General features: G+C 24.5%; 2 protein-coding genes across 5 annotated transcripts in view; one reads left to right on the top strand and one right to left on the bottom strand.

The window, feature by feature from the left end:
* Positions 1 to 10,851, top strand: part of LOC122851224 (mediator of RNA polymerase II transcription subunit 20) — a 52,908-nt gene extending 42,057 nt beyond the window's left edge. Inside the window, exons 3-6 of one of the 2 annotated variants that reach the window (XR_006373671.1) lie at positions 6,676 to 6,935; positions 9,659 to 9,769; positions 9,861 to 10,156; positions 10,348 to 10,851. Coding sequence is in view for 1 of the 2 variants with exons in the window: in XM_044150315.1 (XP_044006250.1) it covers positions 6,676 to 6,935; positions 9,659 to 9,769; positions 9,861 to 9,953 (464 nt within the window). In the remaining variant the exon portion in view is untranslated. Of the gene's footprint in view, positions 1 to 6,675; positions 6,936 to 9,658; positions 9,770 to 9,860 lie in introns of both variants that reach the window. The other variant, XM_044150315.1, reaches the window with a different exon arrangement.
* A 61-nt stretch (positions 10,852 to 10,912) lies between these two features.
* Positions 10,913 to 19,876, bottom strand: LOC122851222 (probable ribonuclease ZC3H12B). 3 transcript variants are annotated; one of them, XM_044150311.1, is made up of 5 exons: positions 19,434 to 19,876; positions 13,009 to 13,258; positions 11,854 to 12,939; positions 11,550 to 11,781; positions 10,913 to 11,483 (listed from the first exon to the last, which is right to left on the bottom strand). In XM_044150311.1, the coding sequence occupies exons 1-5, from the start codon at positions 19,446 to 19,448 to the stop codon at positions 11,099 to 11,101; spliced, it is 1,968 nt and encodes a 655-aa protein (XP_044006246.1). In that variant the 5' UTR covers positions 19,449 to 19,876; the 3' UTR covers positions 10,913 to 11,098. The 3 variants fall into 3 exon arrangements, with proteins under 3 accessions (XP_044006246.1, XP_044006247.1, XP_044006245.1); XM_044150312.1 differs by having other exon boundaries at positions 19,697 to 19,875; XM_044150310.1 differs by lacking the exon at positions 19,434 to 19,876 and adding an exon at positions 14,721 to 15,197.
* Positions 19,877 to 20,266: the final 390 nt, after the last annotated feature.

Genomic DNA, 20,266 nt, shown 5'->3' with positions numbered 1-20,266 from the left:
ACCATTTTTCGTAGCTGCTAGGTTACTGCTAGTGCGCGATATCCTGCGCAAAACTACCCCTTTATTTCTCACCCCAATATTATCAACCCCCAGTTTGCTATTCATCTTCCCCTTTTTTTATTTTTTTTTATTTTTATAATAATTGTATGATGACTATGTCCATTTAGCTATATAACAATCTCTCTCTATTATTTTATTTTTTAATTTTCTATTTTTCTTGTTTAATTTTTTCTCTAATAATTTGTATTTTTAAAAAATTATTTCTATTATTTTATCACACTTTAATATTTATTCTATAATTTACAAGAGTTTTTTATTTAAAATGTTTTTTTTTTTGCTTTAAATAAATCAAATTTAAATTGATAAATTTATTATTGTAATTAATTCATTTGATTTTGTATTTTGTTTATAAAATTGTTTAATATTTATTTATATTTTTTGTTGGGTTGTAATTTATTTTTTTTTATTGCAGAATTGAAATATTCTTGTGACTGTTTATTTTTATCCATGACCAAGACAATATTTTGCTGGTCTACAAATATAAAGCCATGAATGAGACACAAATTGTCGAACAATAAAAGCTTCGATTTTCTGACCCTTTATTTGTTTGAATTGTGTGAGTGTATGCCCCATGAAACCAATGCACTCAATATAATACAAAATGTTTGAATACAAATTGCATTCAGATACCTGCAAATTTAGGGAGAGAGATAAACTTAGACAAAGAGAGAAAGAGAAATAGTAAAGAGCTTTATGAAGAGCTTTAGTTTGTGTTTATATACAAAATATGTATTTATGTCTTCCATTTGATTTTAGCTTGACATTATTTTACCATCTGTACATTGCCGCAAACCCTTTTATACTAAATTTAATAACGTCAAAGTAAATTCAGCAATACACATAAATAAAAATTACATGCAATTGTTATCTGCTAATTAATTTAGTTTTAAAAATTTATTATTATTTTTTTTAGAATTAAAATGTGTTGCTTTGTCGCACAGATTTACATCTCACAATATTTTTCTCCGGGTTTATTTTTTAGGGAAATACTATGACGGAATGCTTCCGGAGTGATAAATTATTCCAAAAATTCTCCGGAATTTTTTCTGTAAAACTAATTTCTTTAGATTTTTTTTTAAATAAATTTTTGACATAAATAAAATACTTGGAATAATTCAAATTTTTTTTACTATGTTTTTTGTTTTTAATATATTGTTTGGATAAAAATTTCACAAGTAAATCAAATTATAATATTTTTAATCAAGAAATTAATGAAAATATTTAAGAAAAATAAATAATTTTTTATTCGCTATAATTTTATTGAAAGAAAAAATTAAATATTTAATAAAAATAATCGATAATTATTGACTCTTTCAGCCAAGTTAATAAAAGCAAAAAAATATAATATAAAAAAATACGATGGGGTTGGAGAATAGCTAGCAGCTGCGGAGCTCTTAATAAAGTCATCGCAAATCTTGCCAAAAAAAAAAATAAACTAAACTTTCAATTTTCCTTCAATCTTATATTATTTTTATAAATAAAATTCAATTTTTCCTAGAGAAACATCAACTATTCAATCACCTAAATTAACAAAAATTATATTTTTATTATTTAAACAAATTAATAAAAAAATAAAAACTTTAAAAATAAATTTTTTTTAATTTCGAAATGAGCTTTTTTTTTCAATTTACATTTTTAAATACTTGAAAAAGTATTAAATCGAAATTTAATATTAAATTCTGTATCGTTTAATTGATTGAATAAATTTCCATTAATAAAATTAATGCATTATGATAATTTGCGATGAGAAGAAATTTTGCAAATTATTTCTTGTTCATCAATAATTGAAGAAGAAATATATAAATGGTAACTTTGCAGAGTGAAAGGGATGAAAAATAGGGGTTAAAAATATATCTGTGTTGAATGACACAGTGTATTTACCATCCCTCTTTTACTCTGTGTCCTCCTGCCCTCCTATAACCAACTGATATTTTTTTATTTTTATTTATTTGTCGACCTCAACTGGATCGAACTTTTCCGCTTCACTGTATCTTTCCGCGATCCAATTCATTTTTATCCAATTAATTCGCTTAAACTACTATTTTTTATTTAACTATATACCTATTCAATTTGTGTATATATATGAAAACCATTTCTATAGAAAATTTTTCTATTCAACGGTTTAAATCAATTGATGATTCATCAATTTAAAAAAAAAATTTATTTTACTTTTTAAAAGCTTTTGTATTAAAAAATCATTTTTTTTTTTTCATTTTCTTTTGCATTTTTGCGTTAGAGCTTTTTTAAAGCTGTCTGAGATAATATTGTAGTGAAAAAAAAAAATACATGTTACTATTAAAGTACAGAGGAATAAATTCAATACGTAAAATAATGTTTTTTTTTTTTCATTTTAATAAAAATAGAATTACCAAGAAAGGTTTATAAATAAAAATAGAAAAAACCAGACGAAATTCAGAGTATTTACTGACCTCTGGAATTTTACTTAAACCAAGGTTAAACCATCAAGTTCGTTTAAAACTTTGATATATATATATAAAAAACTAAAAGGAATTTACAATTTGCATATAAATGTTTTTTTATTTTTATTTTTTATATTTTATTCTAAATTCTATATTCATTAATACTCAAGTTCAAAGTACTAGAAAATATATTTTATATTTAAAAGAAAATACAAATTTATAAATAATTTAATTTATCATTAGTTTAATGTGATAATGTTGAAGATGTAACAGTTACAAAGTGTTTAAAGTATATGAAAAATTATTATTGACTTTATGGGTAACTGTAGTTTTGTCATTAAAATTATTTTTTTTTTTTGTAAAAGAGTAGAGCAAGAGAGCAGTACTAGTAGCTCGTTCGATAACCTGATGCAGTTTGGGGTCGATGCATCGGATGCCCTTGACCCCATCTAATTCCACCCCTGCTCTTTTCCTCTTGCACTGCACTTCTGTCTCTCACTCATGACATCGTTTCGACAATTTCATTTGATTCTTAATAAAAATCAGCTAATAAATGAATAGCCAATGTTTGATTTATTGAATAATTCTTATTTTTAAATTGTTATTTATATTATTTTGTAAAAATTAAATTGATAAATTATGAGATATCATGACTGAAGATTATAACAGATATAAATATTCTGAAGATACATTTTTTTTTTTTTAAATCAAATCATCCAGGAAGTAAATATCCTGGTTAATGATTTTTCGAAAAAATAATTCTGTAACGTGTTATTAGCATAAAACTCAGTAGATATTTTCTAAATTAAAATTTATCATTATAAAAAAAAATTAAAAGTATTAAAAATATAACGAAATGATTATTTTATTTTTTATTCAATTTATTTGTTGCAAATAATTTTTAATAGAATAATTTAATAATATTTAATCGAATATTAAGTTATGCTGGGCTTAAAATATTCTTAACAAAACTTTCCAAGTTGAATCATTCTAAAATTAAATATTATAGTAAATAATTTTTCCAAAAAAACAAATATTTTGACCTGAGAATTAGCGCAAAAAATATCAGGCATTATTTAAATTAAAATTTGTTATTATAAAAATAATGTAGAAGCATTATTATACTATGGCTACTGTCGAGATAAATTAATCATAGTTTATTTGTTTTTTAAATTTGGCATTCAATACGAATAATAATTTGAATGAATTTTTTATGATTGAGAAAAAATATGTCTATGAATTATGATTGAGTATAGTAGTCGGTTTGTTGTGAGAGAGCTTGTGGTTGAGTTGGTAAGCGATTGGGTTTTTCGCCGAAAGGTTCCGAGTTCAAATCCATCTGGGAGTTCGATACTATGGGTATGAATGATGATTTTAACATTTGTATGATCGAAAGTTTAACGTAGAACGATGAATTCGGTCCATTCGAAGGTGTCTGGCGTTTGGGGTAAATAAAATACATCCTAGTACAGAACACATGTGGCCAAACAACCACAGTTGTTCTGTGCCAGGAAGTATTTGCCCCAAACGCCGGGTACTTTGACCATAATAAAATATAAACAAAATATATTTTTGACAATTTAAAATGACCCAATAATTACAATAAATAAGCAACTATTCAATTTAAATATTAAATTATTTATAATATATATTTTTATAAAATTTACTTTTGTTACTAATCTTGGATAAATTTAAATCAAATTAATAAATAATAATGACTCAATTATAAAAATTAAATTGGTAAGTTATGAGATATCATAACTGAAGATTATAACAGATATAAATATTCTGAAGATTATTTTTTTTTTTTAAATCAAATCATCCAGGAAGTAAATATCCTGGTTAATGATTCTCGAAAAAAAAATTCTGTAACGTGTTATTAGTATAAAAGTCAACAAATATTTTTTAAATTAAAATTATTATTATAAAAAAAATTAAAATTATTAAAAATATATAACTAAACTATTATTGTATTTTTTATTCAATTTATTTGTTGCAAATAATTATATTTCATAGAATATTAGGTTGCTGGGCTTAAAATATTTTCAACAAAACTTTCCAAGTTGAATCATTTTAAAATTAAATATTCTAGTAAATAATTTTTTCGAAAAAAAAAAACTTCTGTCCTGGGGATTAGTGCTGAAAACATACGGTATTATTTAAATTAAAATTTGTTGCTATAAAAATAATGTAGAAGTATTATTATACAATGACTAGTGTCGAGATAAATTAATTATAGTTAATTTGTTCTTTAAATTTATCATTTAATACGAATAATAATTTGAATGAATTTTTTGTGATTTAAAAAATATACAAATATACAAATATATAAAAAATGTATGTTTATGAATTATGATTGAGTATTGTTGTCGGATTGTTGTGAGAGAGCTTGTGGTTGAGTGGGCAAGCGATACGTGTTTTCGAGTAGCAAGTTGGGAGTTCAAATCTTAGTTCCTTCATCTCAGTTGCATAGTTTTATGATCAAAAAAAGTTATTATTATATGATTATAAGCTTGAATGTATCTGGCGTTTGGAGCAAATACCTCCTAGTATAGAACAAATGTGGCAAACAAAACTACAGTTGTTCTACGCCAGCAAGTATTTGCCCCAAACGCCAGATAACTTATTCCATAATAATATATAAACAAAATATACTTTTGACCATTTTAAATGACCCAATAATTATAATAAATAAGCAACAATTCAATTTAAATATTAAACAATTTATAATATTTTTAGAAAACCGAATCATCATTCCTAATCTTGGATAAATTTAAATGAAATTAATGAGCACTAATGACTCAATATTATCATCATTTTAAAATTCAATTTACTCCTCAAATATCCAATGCCCATTTCATTAATTATTATATTTTATTAATAGAATATACAATTAACACACATCCCGGATAAATTCATAGCTAATTTATTTTTAACCTGATATAGTAAATATTTCATTTAAAAATAATCATCCATCCAATTAATGCAAATAAAATTTATTAAAAAAGCTTTTAAAAATATATTTATTTATTTTTATGATAATATTTTATTAATATTTAAATTTGCATTGGATTATGAGGAATAAAAATATCAAAAAAATAAAATAAAAACAATTACCATAGTGAGTTTGTTCAGGCAAATTAATGTTGGACCAACAAGGACATTTAATCCTTTAACATATATACTTAAAGCATTATTAAATACATGTGTGTGTGTGTATTAATATGCCGCCAACATATGTAATACATACACTAATGCATTTATAATATCCATTTTAAATAATAATCATAAAAACATTTGCAAAGACGTCATACTAGAAAAATACATCACGTTTTCAACACTTCATTGTTTCAACATTCCAGCATGTAAATATTTGTAATTATTTTTTTATTTTATTATTATCTGAGAATACTTAAAACTGGGACATTGTTTTATGCGTTTTTTATTTATTATTTTCACTTAATAAAAATTAAATCATTTATTATATTTTTAGATGAAAAATTAGTCTTTTTAATTCACGAAAATTCTATTTTTTTTTGTTTTTAATGATAAAGTTATATTTAAAAGAAAAATAATGATGATGATAAATTTTGGGAAAATTTATTTATTTGTTAAAAAAAGTTTGACAAACAGCCACTAGCTGTATGAATTGTATTATCAAAAAGTTAAATTATTTTTAGTTTTTTATTTTTGAATAAAAATACAATTTTCCTGGGGCAATATTCACAACAAAACTTGGAAATTTTTTTGTGTTATTTTCCATAAACTCATGCATTTTGCTTCGTGTCATTTTTTTTTTTTTTTATATTGTGATTGAGTCCTAGAAGTTTTTTTTAAACTTTGTCCACATGAATTACATCCTTTATCGCTCAACAAAATGAATAAAATGAAATAAAAATATTATAAATATTATAAAAAACATGAGATATTATGAATAAACTTGTTCGATATATTTATTATATTATATTCATTTTATTGCCCAACTTTTGAGGATATAATAAAACCACAATTATTGTTATTTTATTTTCCAAATAAAATTAAAATTATTTTACATAAAAAATTATTTTATTGCATCACTTGGTATAATCTTGTGTGTCATATGTATAATCGTAAAATTAAAAGTCATTTTTATTTGTTTTTATTATACTGTGCATATGAAGTTGTAATAAAAAAATATTAAAAATTATTGTTCCAGGTGCACAGAGGACAGTTCATGTACTTCATAATTCCGAACAGCCAGCATCGGTTTTTGCACTTTTAGAATCAGGGACAAAAGTTGTGCCTTTAATTGCTGATGGATTATTTGATTTGATGATGATTAAATTTGCAACAATGTATACTAGTAAAAAACAAACTAAAATTGAATCAAAAGGTCCGAGATTTGAAATTGGTGATTTTTGTGTTAAACTTGGCAGTGTTACAATGAGTCAAAATTTTAAGGGTGTTCTTGTTGAGGTAAATATTATTTATTCTATATATAAAATAAAAAAAATTCACAACAAAACTTTCCAAGTTGAATTATTTTTAAGCTAAATATTCTGGTATATAATTTTTCGAAAAAAAAAACAAGTATTCTGCTCTAGGAATTAGTGCAAAAAACATAAAGTATTATTTAAATTAAAATTTTTTATTATAAAAATAATTTAGAAGCATTATTAAACAAAGACTACTGTCGAGGTGAATAAATTATAATGTAATTATTTTTTAAATTTATCATTATATACAGATAATAATTTGAATGATTTTTTTTATGATTTAAAAAAATATACGAAATCGTTATTGGCACTCATACGGGGAAATTTACGGGAAATACGGGGACATTTACGGGTTTCACACACAATGTAATCAGTCCTACACATACAACGGTGGCTATGTTTACCGTAAATTTTCTCGTAAGCTGTATAAATGTCCCCGTAAATTCCCCCGTATTGAGTGCCAATAGCGTTACCGAAAAATATATGTATGTATAAATTATGATTCAGTATTTTTGTGAAAGAGCTAGTGGTTGAGTGGGTAAGCTTTCAGTTCCGAGATCAAGGGCATCAAGTTCAAACCAGTGCTTGTGAGATCTCTTTTGTGATTAGCCTTCATAAGTTCTATATGAGTGATGGGTTGGTTCACAGCATAACAAAAGTAATTGATTGATATTAGACGTTTGGAGCAAATACCTCTTAGCACAGAAAACAAATGTGGTCAAAAACCACAGTTGTACTCTATGCCAGGAAGTATTTGCCCCAAACGCCTAAAATTTTTTGCACAGTAAAATGTATAAACAAAAAAATCATTCGACAATGCAAAATGACCCAAAAATTATAATAAATAAATATATAACCATTTGAAATAATATATTCTCAATAATAATTTTCTAATTAAATAAAAATTTTAAATTTATATAAAAAAAAACATTTTAAATATTTATAAAATTAATAATTTTATTTATAAATAATTTATATATTTTTTTTCATCAAAAGATTTATATTTTATATAAGAAAATATTTTTTAAACTGTACAAATAATTTTAAAATGACAAACTGGAATTTCAATTACCTCAAAGCTACAAGAATTTTTTATAATTTTAACTTCTCAGCTTTTCAAGTTGAATAATTTTAAAGCTAAATATTCTAGTAAATAATTTTCCGTAAAAAAAATATTCTGTCCTGGAGATAAGTACAAAAAACATAAAGTATTATTCAAATTAAAATTTGTTGTTATAAAAATAATGTAGTGGCATTATTATACAATGACTAGTGTGGAGATAAATTAATCATATGGTGTATTTGTTTTTTAAATTTATCATCAAATACAAATAATAATTTAAATAATTTTTTCTATGATTTTAAAAAATATATATATATATATGTATGTATAAATTATGGTTCAGTATTTTTGTGAGAGAGCTAGTGGTTGAGTGGGCAAGCCACGGGCTTGTGCAATGAACTGTCTCAGGATCAAATCCCCGAACAAGGTAATTTCTCAGTTTTTAATCGATTTCTTATTAACAGATCCGTGCTCGCAATCAATTATTGCTAAAGCTTTTCTACATAAGTTCAGAAGTTCAGATAATATAAGCCACTCTTGAATAATTGCTCGGTTTTAGACGTTTGGAGCAAATATCTCTTAGCATAGAAGACAAATGTGGCCAACAACCACAGTTGTGTTCTATGCCAGGAAGTGTTTGCCCCAAACGTCCAAAATTTTTTGCACAATAACATATATAAACAAAAAATCATTTGACAATGCAAAATGACCCAAAAATTACAATAAATAAATAAAAAAAATGAATAACCATTTAAGAATAATATATTTTCATTAATAATTTTCTAATTAAATAAAAACTTTGAATTTATATACAAAAAACATTTTAAATATTTATAAAACTAATAATTTCATTTACAAATAATTCATATATTGTGTTTTTTCATCAAAAGATTTATATTTTATAAAAGAAAATATTTTTTAAACTGTACAAACAATTTTAAAATGACAAACTGGAATTTCAATTACCTCAAAGCTAAAAGAATTTTTTATAATTTTAACTTTTCAACTTTTCTTGACAATAAATATTTGTTTTTCCAGTGACAATATATATTTTTTTCTCGTCTTGAAAAACTCTGACAATCTAGTATTTATTTATTTATTATCATTATATATATTTTTTTATAATTCGAAACAAACAAGTTTTATTTATCGAAATCAAGTTGCTTTATCGGTAGGACGAGTTATTTTTCCATTACGTTGAAAGATGCCTGGTTGTACTGGATATATCAAAAGTAGGGATGATCTTGTTGGTGGGTGGATAACGGGTGGTGAAATAAAGAGTAATAGCAAGATTAAAAAAATAAAAATACAAGAGCAAAACAACCGAAGGACAAATACAAGAAGCTTCAGATCAAAAAGAAAAATATAAAATAAAAAAATAACAATAGAAAAAAAAAAATCACAGTAACAAGAATTTACAGTCTTGCTTGTTACAATAAAAATACAATTTTATAATTTATTGTTTTTATTTATAAATAATAGGATTATATAAATAAAAAAAAAATTTTTAAATAGCAAATTAAATCTTGACAAAGAATAAAAAAATGTTTCGTTATTTTAAATAGAAAAAATAATGGTAAAATTAATTTTTTTGTTTAATTGGTTTATTAATTAATTATTTATTTATTTGAATTTTCCAGGTTGAGTACAGACCGTGTGTGGTACCAGGTGAAGCCTGGAATCTTATCAAAGAATTTTTACAAGGATTTATTGGTTCAGCAGTGGCAAATCAACCTCCTCCATATTTACAGGTATATTATTTTTTTTTTCAAGCAATAAAACACTCTACTGCTTGATTAGTCAATTTTTAATATTTAATTTAATTTTTTTTCATTGTTTTAGAATCGTATGAATGATATTTATCAACCAATGGACACAATACATCAGTACTTGGATCACTTTGGACAATATAGAAAAGCAACTGGTGTATTATAATTCAATGAAAAAATTTAATTAATCAGTGGATATAATCATTTTCATCTAGAAATAAACATTTATATATTGTAAAAATATAATTAATTTTTATATTGGCTTAAAGGATTGTTAATTTAAATTGCCAGTCGATGATAATAGAGAAAAATATGTATTCCATTTTCAATAATCAACAAAAAGAATGGAAATTCATCGGCTGACTGATGGTAATTTTTATTTATACAGTCATTATTTATTATAAATAAATAATACAATTTTTTTTTTAATAAATACTTAAATTTTTTATACAAAATGCATATGAGCCAAATAGTACTAAATTCATTATGTCCATTTCGAAATTTCGATTTTTTTTTTCTATAAATTAAATGCCTTGAAGAATTGATTTAAAAATTTACAGGATAAGGTTTCTTATTAATTTGAGCTAAATAAATACCAGAAAAAATATTTGAAAAGGGAAATTCAAGAAGACGTATTTTTTTATGAGAAAACAAAAAAGATTTCTATTTTTTTTTATTAAAATTTATCAACTAAATAACACTTGTTACAATAAAAGTACAATAAATTGTCAAAAAAATATATTCTTAGCTAAATATATAATTCTATATACATTATAAATATAAAAAAAAATTATTATAAACTTCAACTCAATGTGAGTCAATGCTTTCCATTTGTATAAATTCGATTTACCCAATTTCTTCAACACTTGCTGGACAATTTTATAACTTCAAATTTCTATTCATCAATCGACATATAAATTTAGCTAATAATAAAAAACATTAGCTCGTTGAGAATAAAACCCTTGAAGTTATTTTTCTATCATAATTAATTATCAACAATTAAATAATCAATCAATCAAAAAAAAAAAAAAACTGAGTAATATTTAAAAATACGTTCTCTCACAGAGAGCAACTTGTTAACTGAAATGAATAACGTATCAATTTCATGATCACAATAATTTCTAGTAGTTATCTTCCCTCAATTATTTTAAAATAAAAAAATATATTCATTCAAATTAAAAAATAATATTATCCTGGCTCTCGAGAGCATTTCTATTGGTTCACATTTTAATTTGGTCAAATTATAATATTTAAACTCATAGAGAGGTATTTCTCGTTGCTGATAAAAAAAAAAAAAATAAAATAAATTTATTATAGTTTAGGAAACATTGTTAAAATCAAAGCACATATTTTTTTTGGATCAGTTTCATGTGGATTAAGTGCCATGACTGTTTGAACTTGTTCCTCAGGAAATATATTTGCAAGATGATAATGAATACGTCGACGTGCATCATGTGTTTGTGATATATTCCAGTTGGCATGATGATTATTTACAATTGTCGTTGTTGTTGTTGTTGTTGTGGTTGTTGTTGTTGATGATGTTGATGATGGTTGCAATATATTTAATTGTGGATCTGATGTTCCCAGTCTTGAAATTGTTTGATTTGTTGTTTGTGGTGGCCAAGCACGATATGAATCTGGAGCTGATGCAATTCTTGTAACATGCTGATGATTATGATGTCCAGATGTTTCCCAACTGTCAATTAAAATCACATTGTATTGCTAGTTATTTGTTTTAAATAAAAATATTAATAAAACATACGTTAATTGTGCTGGATACGTTTCATTGCTAGTGTGTCGAGTGAGTGGTCGATGTTGAAGATTGTTCAATGGAGAATTCATGACATTTTGATGCTGCTGATGAAACCTTCTCAATTGATACAGCCTTGGATCACAAGCTGGATTTAATGTCAATTGTCTTTGCAATTTTCTATGCATATTTGCTGGTTCTTGATCAAGGCTAGTGACTCTTGAAGCTTGCCATCCAACTGGACCTACATTAAACAGGCAAAAAATATAAATAACAACTTTATGTTTATTTTATTTATTAATTCAAACTTATTTACCTTGTTGATTTTGTACTTGTGAAATTGGTTGATAAATAATTGGACATGCTATTCCATCAGTAACATTTTCAACAGATTTACTTTTTGGAACAGTTACAGATTTATTTGCCCCTGATGAATGTGCTGATGATTTTGTTCTTGACAATGGTTTATGTGTGTTATTTAAACCTGGTGGTAAACTAAAACTCGTACCTCTTGCTTGTAAATGTCTCTGGGCATGTTCAAATAATTTTTCAGTAACTGTTTTTTGTGTGTGATATAATCCTCTTTCAGGATGTAAAAATTTACACTTGTTACCGTATGTACATTTTTTAGCATATGGACAAGGTGATGAAAATTCAGCCTTTTTAAAATTACTACCAATACGTAAAAAATTATCAAGTGTAGGACCACTTCTACCCAATGGATCATCTGGTGGCATAAATCTATCATTGACAAAACTATACATGAGTATTCTTTCTTCAACAACACGACGAAATTCTGGATTTTCTTGTGCCAAATCACGATAGTTATCATTACTAACAACAATTCCATTTAATTCAGCAGCAAGACGTAGTATATATCTGTCATCATAACAAACCATTCTTTTACCACCAACAAGTCTTGATGGTGTAAATACAAGTAGTCTATCACGTTCAAGTTCAACAAGTATATCTTGTTCGGCAATTGGATTGTCGGGTCGTGATGTTTCCTTTCTCCATTTTGGTACAAATACTGTTATTTCATTGTGACCACGTGAACGAAACCAATCAACACATATTTTAATACCACGACATGAAAATATTTCTTTATTACCATGGCTCATCGCAACATTACTACCATCAATGACAACTGGTCGTAGGCCATAGCTTGAACATGATGAACCAACTGTTTTATCAAAACTATCATTTAATATTTCATTGTTATTTTTGTACTCGTAGTCATCATCATAATTTAGTAGGGATGATGATGAACTTGCTCCGAGGCGTATTAACTCAGCCAAAAGTTCATTTTGTTCTGGATTTGGACCTAGTTTTTCAAGTGCTATTTGAACAAGACGCTCTGTGTATCCCAATTTCAATGCAAATTCAACTTTTGCTATGTATTCTAAAAATAAAAAACATTGTTTATGTAATGATGTTGTTTTTCAAAGTCATATACTCATATTTAACATACCTGGACTTTGTAATGATGATGACTTTGATTGTATCGTGACATATTCTGCAAATTCAGCTGCCAATGTGTCAGATGTTGTTCTTGAAACATCAGAATGATTTGATGAAGATATTTTTTTATCTACAAGTGAATTTATTGCTGTTGAACTTGATGATTCTTCAGCATCATAATCACTGTCATATGATGAATCTTCAGCTGCCTCAGTACTCATAATACTTCCACCTTCAAAAATTGTGCAATCAACATATCTCTAAAAAGAAAATTAAATATATATTAATTTCATTTTCATTATGTATATATTTTTGTTTTCAAGTTTTTTTAAAAAAATTCAAGTAACTTTGTGAAATTAAATGGGGCATAGCTCTCTCAGGTTGGCGGATGTAGCCATTAGCGGGGATTCAGGTGAAAGTAGCGGGACGAGACTCTTGTATACTATACTGTTGTTGTGTACTATCAGGGTCGGTCAAATCGCGTGCTCTTTACATCGCCAAAGTGCCCACAATCCAATCACAATTTCAAACACAAATACTGACAGGTGAATTGACGCAACAACAAATTAATAATAATAATGAAAAAGCTACCAATAAATTTACCAATAAATCTAAAATATAAATGATTTTTCAATCAAGAAAAAAATTCATCATCATTGGATAACATAATTTTTAATTAAATTGTTCCAGCTTTTTTTATCAAATTTAAAAATCAGAGGGAAAGGCAAATGTTGATATGTAATAATGACGAAGGTCATCATCCACCATCATAAATCTTTTGTCGTTTAAACAATGCAAATTTTTTTCTTCATTTAAAAACATCAACGAGATGGCAGGTGTTTTTTTTTCTTCAACAATTACATGATGTATTTTGTTGATAAATTAATTAGTTGATGATAATCGAAACACGTTAATGACCGATAATGTTTGTGTGTGTGTTTATTTGAGAAGATCCGGGTAGGATTTATACCGGAACCGGCTGGAGCGCGTGTTTGACCTCGACTTGAAACCCTAGGGATTTCGAAAAATAAATTTAAAATAATTTAGCCATTGATTTGTCAATTGGTTTATCAAGATGAATGAATTTTTTTTTAAATTAAAAAATTCTTTTATCAATGAAGAAAAAGTTTGTCGTTTGATTTGACTGAAAAAAATTTATTGTTTTAATTTACAAGATGAGTTTTCGAAATACATGAAACATGTAGAATTAATTTTTTTATATATTTCTCAGCGAAAGCCAGATGTATCGATGTGCTCAAGTTCCTTTTGCGGTTTAATGTGAGGGAATATACTCTCTCAAAGTCTCAATCACCTCCTCCGGTCTACACCACTTCCGGGTCATGTGAAAATAATATATATACTTTCGATTTATAATTATATGTATGTATTAAAATAACAATTAATATTTTATAAATTATTTTTTTTGAAAATATGAAAGTATTGTGTGGAGGACTGTTGACCCTCAATGACGCTGAATGACGTAGAGCCATCAAACTTGCGCACATGTCCGTTAATCTCATTATAATTGACTTTTGACTCGACAAACCGGATCCAGTAATATATTATATACATTATCTTGTCTGTAGACACGTTTGTGCACATGGTATTTATTAATTTCATTTTATATTTTTTACATTTAGTATAAATAAAAACCCAAAAAAAATTCATAAATTTTCCTTTTTTAATAAAAAATTTAAATTATTTTTTTTAATTTTAGCTCACCTTTCCAGCAACAGTCATTTTTCCAAAAATAATATTAAAACTAATAACACTGTATAACTTGTTTAAAATTAATGATAAAAAAATAATTTTTTATTTATTTTTTTTTTTCAATTAATTATGTCGTAAAAACACCTGTTATTGTTTACACTATTTTTTGAATTATAATTCCGGAATAAATATAAATTTGATTAGCACAAGAAAAATGAAAAACTATTGTTTTAAATATGAATAATTTTTGTTTTTCTTTTTGAATGGTTAGTGGAGAAGGGGTGGATTAATTAGGGATGAAAATTAAATGAAAATTGTACACGAGGTTACACATCAACTTGGTGATACTTGGCACGACCTCGACAGTGGTCGGCTAGTGAATGGAACTCGATATAAAAAAACCAACAACATACTCTCAGACTCGACAAAACTTTTACGATTTTAAAAAACGTCATAAATTCCCTCCTTCTCTTCCTCCTCTTTCCCTATATTTTTTTTTTTTTTTTAATATCAAGCATCAAGAGGACTGTGGTAGTCCTTCCCATTTTTATATTTAATTTATTTTTCATATTACAAACAGGATATTTAAATATTAAAATAAATAAAATGGACAAAAATTTAAATTAAGTTTTTATTAATAATATTTTAAATTGTTATTCATTTTTACAATTTGTTTTTTATTATTTTTATTTGTTGAACAAAAAAAATCCAACAAAATCCGGTGAAATTTTTTTACATCAGTTATTCATTTAGCTTAAGAAAATTATAGAAATTTCTTTTTTTTTTTTTTTATTTTCTATTTAATCAATAGATAAAAGAGATTAATTTATTTATATATTTTTTTTTGTTTTAAATTTAAATTTAAAATAGTAAAAAATAAAATGCAATAAAGTAGATGATTTCTGTTGGGGACAGACACACCTCAATAAATAATATACACCAATAGAAAAAGGAAAAAAAAAATAAAATATTTATAAAAACGTGACTTCTTGTTCACATGTGCTGAATCATTGTTGTCACGATGATAGTGTGATTATGATTATCATTATAATGATTATGTGGAATGTCATGATAAAAAAAAATAAGAAAAAAATTACTCTCTCTTTGACAATATGTCTTTTCCCATCATCCGTGTACAGCTACTATGAAAAATAAATTTATTTTCTCTGGTGTATATTTAAAAATAAAATAATTAAGTAGCTTTGTTCTCAGTCATTTAAATCAACCAGTAAAAAAATATAAACGTTGGACATTTGCGCAATGAAATTTAGTGGCGTTGACCAAAGTTTCATCTTGATTTTTTTATTTATTTTTTAAAAAAATTGTAAATAAATTTCCAGGTATTTCCAGGTATTACAAATATACCTGTCAACTAAATACACCGTTGTTTAAAAACCTGCGTAGTTTATATAATACGAGTTTGAAAAAAATAATGAATAAATGTTTATAAAAAAAAAAAAAGAATGTCTGACAAACGTCATGGATATTTTTTAATGATTTTTAAAATTTTACGTTCGAGAAATATATATTTCCATTTAAATTTAGATTATTTTTAAATAATTTTTACGCTGAATGCAGAATTTTTCTGTTTAAAAAATTTAAAACAATGTATATAAATTATTTTTTTAAGATCAAAAATATAATTTTATATTTATTTTATTTATATTAATATTGTTGTTTAAATTGTTAAATTATTTTCAATGTATATGATGATGATAGAAAGAAGAATTATGAGAATGATTTTTCCTTCGAAATTCATGTTTCGATCTAATTTTTAAAACCCACTTTTTTTTTTCATTATGAAATGGTATTAAAAGATAAATAAATGTACACTGAACAGGTGAAAAATGATTGAGTGTATACAACTATCCTATTTTTATTATTTTTTTTTTCTTGTACAACGTGTGAAATTATCTGCTTTCGCAAAACTACAAGATTTCGCCACACGCATCGCGAATAAACGCGGCGCCTAAACGCATTTATACATTACAGGTGAAAATATAATTTTTTTTTAAATTTCATATAAATATTCTACGCAATTGTGCAACGTAAATAATAAAATAATATTTTTAAAAAATACACCAACAAGTAACACGTGTTAAAAATGCAAAATAATAATTTAAAAAAATAAAAACAACTATTTTATTATCAACATGATAATTAATAATAATTATTTATTTTATTATTATTATGTTAAGAATAAAAAATGAAAAATAACAGCTGCATGTCGTAAATAATTCAGGAATTTTTATTATAAAAAAAAAAAATTAAATTAGACTCGTTTTAAATTGACGTCTTTTGGGTGGTTGTTGAAATTTAAAAAATACGATTAATGCAATTCTAAATGCGTATAAATATATTGATCTTGTGTACTATTATAAAAATGAAAAAAAATAAAATAAATAACTTGAATGCATCGATGTGAAGAAATGCACTACGGAGTAATCCGGTGGAAAAAGTTTAAAATTATTAGACAGAAAAAAAAAAAAAAAAAAATACATCAGTTATTCAAGCATAACGCAAAATGTTGAATTGATTGTTGAATTGAAAAATTTATTTATGTATATTACAATATTTCATTGGACATAAAAAATGATGAAGAATATATTTTTATTTTATTTATAAATTTACATTTTAAATTTGATTTGTTATTTAAATTGTTTACGAGCTGTGTTTATTATTATTGTTGTTTAGGTTGTTTTTTTTTCCTCTTTTTTAACATATCAAATTTCGAAATATTTTAAAAAACGCACGTGCCGGGATGCGAAATGATCCCGGATGCAAATAAAAAAAAAAACGGACTTGTCCATGGCCCGTATTAACTTAGTGTGTATATACGCTCTCACGAATGCGCTCGTGTGCGTTTTGCGTTTCACCTCACGCAAGTTTGAGTGTATAAAAATATAAAAATACAAATGTTAAAAAATTAAAATATTTATTGTGAAAGAGTGTGCTATACTGCCCACACACTGGGCCCAAAAAAAATATATTTAAAAACTTGCACAATGCTTGAGGAAGAGAAAAAAAAAACCTTAAATTTTCATTTTAAAATTTTATATATTAAATTTAAAAATAAATATTATATTTGTTTATAAATAAATAATATAAATAATATTATTTAAAAATAAATATGTTTATTAATTAATCAGAATAGTTATTTTAATTTTTGTTTGATAAATTCCAATTGAGTTATCGAAATAATAAATATAATGTTTTTTGTATGAAATTAAATTACAATGTTATTATAATTTAAATAATAAATAAATTTAAAAAATCAAGCACATGTTTAAACAAATAAAGTCATGTTAATTTTATGTAATTATTTAATAATAATCAATGAAATTGTTATTTAAATTGTATAAACAAAATGATAAGAATCAATTGGCATGTTAGTTATTGTAATTTACTTTGGTGCCCCATTAAAATAAGAGACATTTCAATAACATGGGCGTATATTATAACAATCTGCACGATTTTATATAAAATTAGAAAATTAATTTAATTCAAAGACACTATTTTATATATCTCAATAAAACCATGTTGAAAAAAAACAAGCAAAATAGTTAAATGAAATAATTAAAAAGATTATGTAAAATTCAATTTAAAAATAAATTAAAATATTTAAATAATTTAACTAATAAAGAAAATAACAAATTAAATTTTTATTTGTCCAAATAAATATAATTATTAGTAACAAATTAATTAAAAATATATTTTTTAATTTTCAAATTCAAACTAGTAAATAAGTCAGCCACCCAAATAAATATTTATAAATCATAAAAATAATAATTCAATTGACAACATGTGAATGTTAAAGCTCAACATGATTAATTATTATTTAAAAAAACAACAACAACAATATGTAAAAAAATAATTACACCCACATGAATTTTTGTTGTGATTAAAATTAAATGTATACCGGACTTTGAAAGAGTCCCACTCGTTGTCGTTGCTGCTGTTGCTGTTGTTGTTGTTGTTGTTGTTTATTAAAATCGTGCACTGTTTAAATAATATATATAATATTATATATGATAAAGTTGTGTGATTGGTTTTGTGTATTGGTTAATCGGTATACAAACCAATAGGCGATTATAATGGATGTGAGGCGGCTATGTGCCAGATTCAAGTTTGTTGACACGGATCTTTCTTTCCCCATCCTCCTATTCCTCCGGATGGAAAGGCGCAGTCACTCAGTCACTCAGTCATTCACTACATTACAATATAATCTCTGTTACCTCTTTTTTTAATTTTTTTTATATCATCCTATTATTCATCTGTAAATGATACTCGATAATTTTTTTTTTTTAATTTTATTTTCATTATAATTTTATTTATCATTTATTTGTGCGTCATCAAATTATTATTTTTATTATCATTCGAAAAATATCATTTGACAAGTGCCAATTTTTTTTTATTATTTACTTTTTTTCTTATCGAGTTTTAAATTAATTTAAAAGAAAAAAATATGGAAAAATATAAGTTAATCAATTTAACGAAATTAATTATTTTTTTCCTCAAATAAAATCGATGGAAAAAAAATTTTTTATAATTATTAATAATTATAAATTTGTTATTTAAATTAATATAATTATAAATTTTTGGTTTAATTGAATTTAACATGTGAAAATTAAAATTTTATATAAAAAAAATCGTCAGGTTTATTTGAATGACATTTTAGATTGTTTAAAAGTATTTATAATAAATTAATATTTTCTAAAACCTCACCCATTTTATTGGCATTGTTGTTTAACAGTCATCAAGGACATTTTATATTTTTTAAAATCATTTTTCGAATTTAATTTGTCGTTTTAGATGTAATTATATTTTAGAAGCAATAAAACACAAATTTATAAAAAAATGAATTATGTTATTAAACATTGCAAATGCGTATGAATATTTAAAAAACTTGAATGATTATTTATTTTTTTTTTTAATTATTTTTATACTGTGATTGATGGAAAATAAAAGAGAAAAAAAATTACGAGTACCTCGAACCGGTCTGATGGTCTGACAGTTACTGACACAAACAGTAGCGCTTCGATGGATAGACATTACTGTTTTATTATTCTTTACCACCAACTACGATCAAATTATTATTATATTTTTTATTTTTTATTTTTTTATAAACAACAAGCAACGCGAGACATCCAAGAATATTTACCGCTAATACTCGCAAACTATGTAAACGCAACTGTGAACTGTCTCGTGAATCATCGAGTAATTTTTTTTTTAAATTTGAAATTTACCTGCGTTGAAGAAATTATTATTATCGACTCAAAAATTATTCAATTTAATTATTATTTTTCTTTATTGTTAATAATAAATAAACAACCTGATTTTTTATATAATTTTCATTGAGACACAGATATCTGAATTTATTTTTTACAAATTAAATTCATTTTTTTATTTTACAATTTATTAAATTTCGTTTAAAACAAATTACAAGTATTTTTTTTTTTTTATTTAAATTTATTTAATTGAATTTGTAATTACTTGAAATGTTGACTCAATGAAATATTTATTTAAAAAATTTTAATGCTGCATATGTCTTGGTATTG

Source organism: Aphidius gifuensis, linkage group LG3, assembly GCF_014905175.1.
Source record: "Aphidius gifuensis isolate YNYX2018 linkage group LG3, ASM1490517v1, whole genome shotgun sequence".
NCBI lineage: Eukaryota > Metazoa > Arthropoda > Insecta > Hymenoptera > Braconidae > Aphidius > Aphidius gifuensis.
This window is presented reverse-complemented; position numbering and strand designations above follow the sequence as displayed.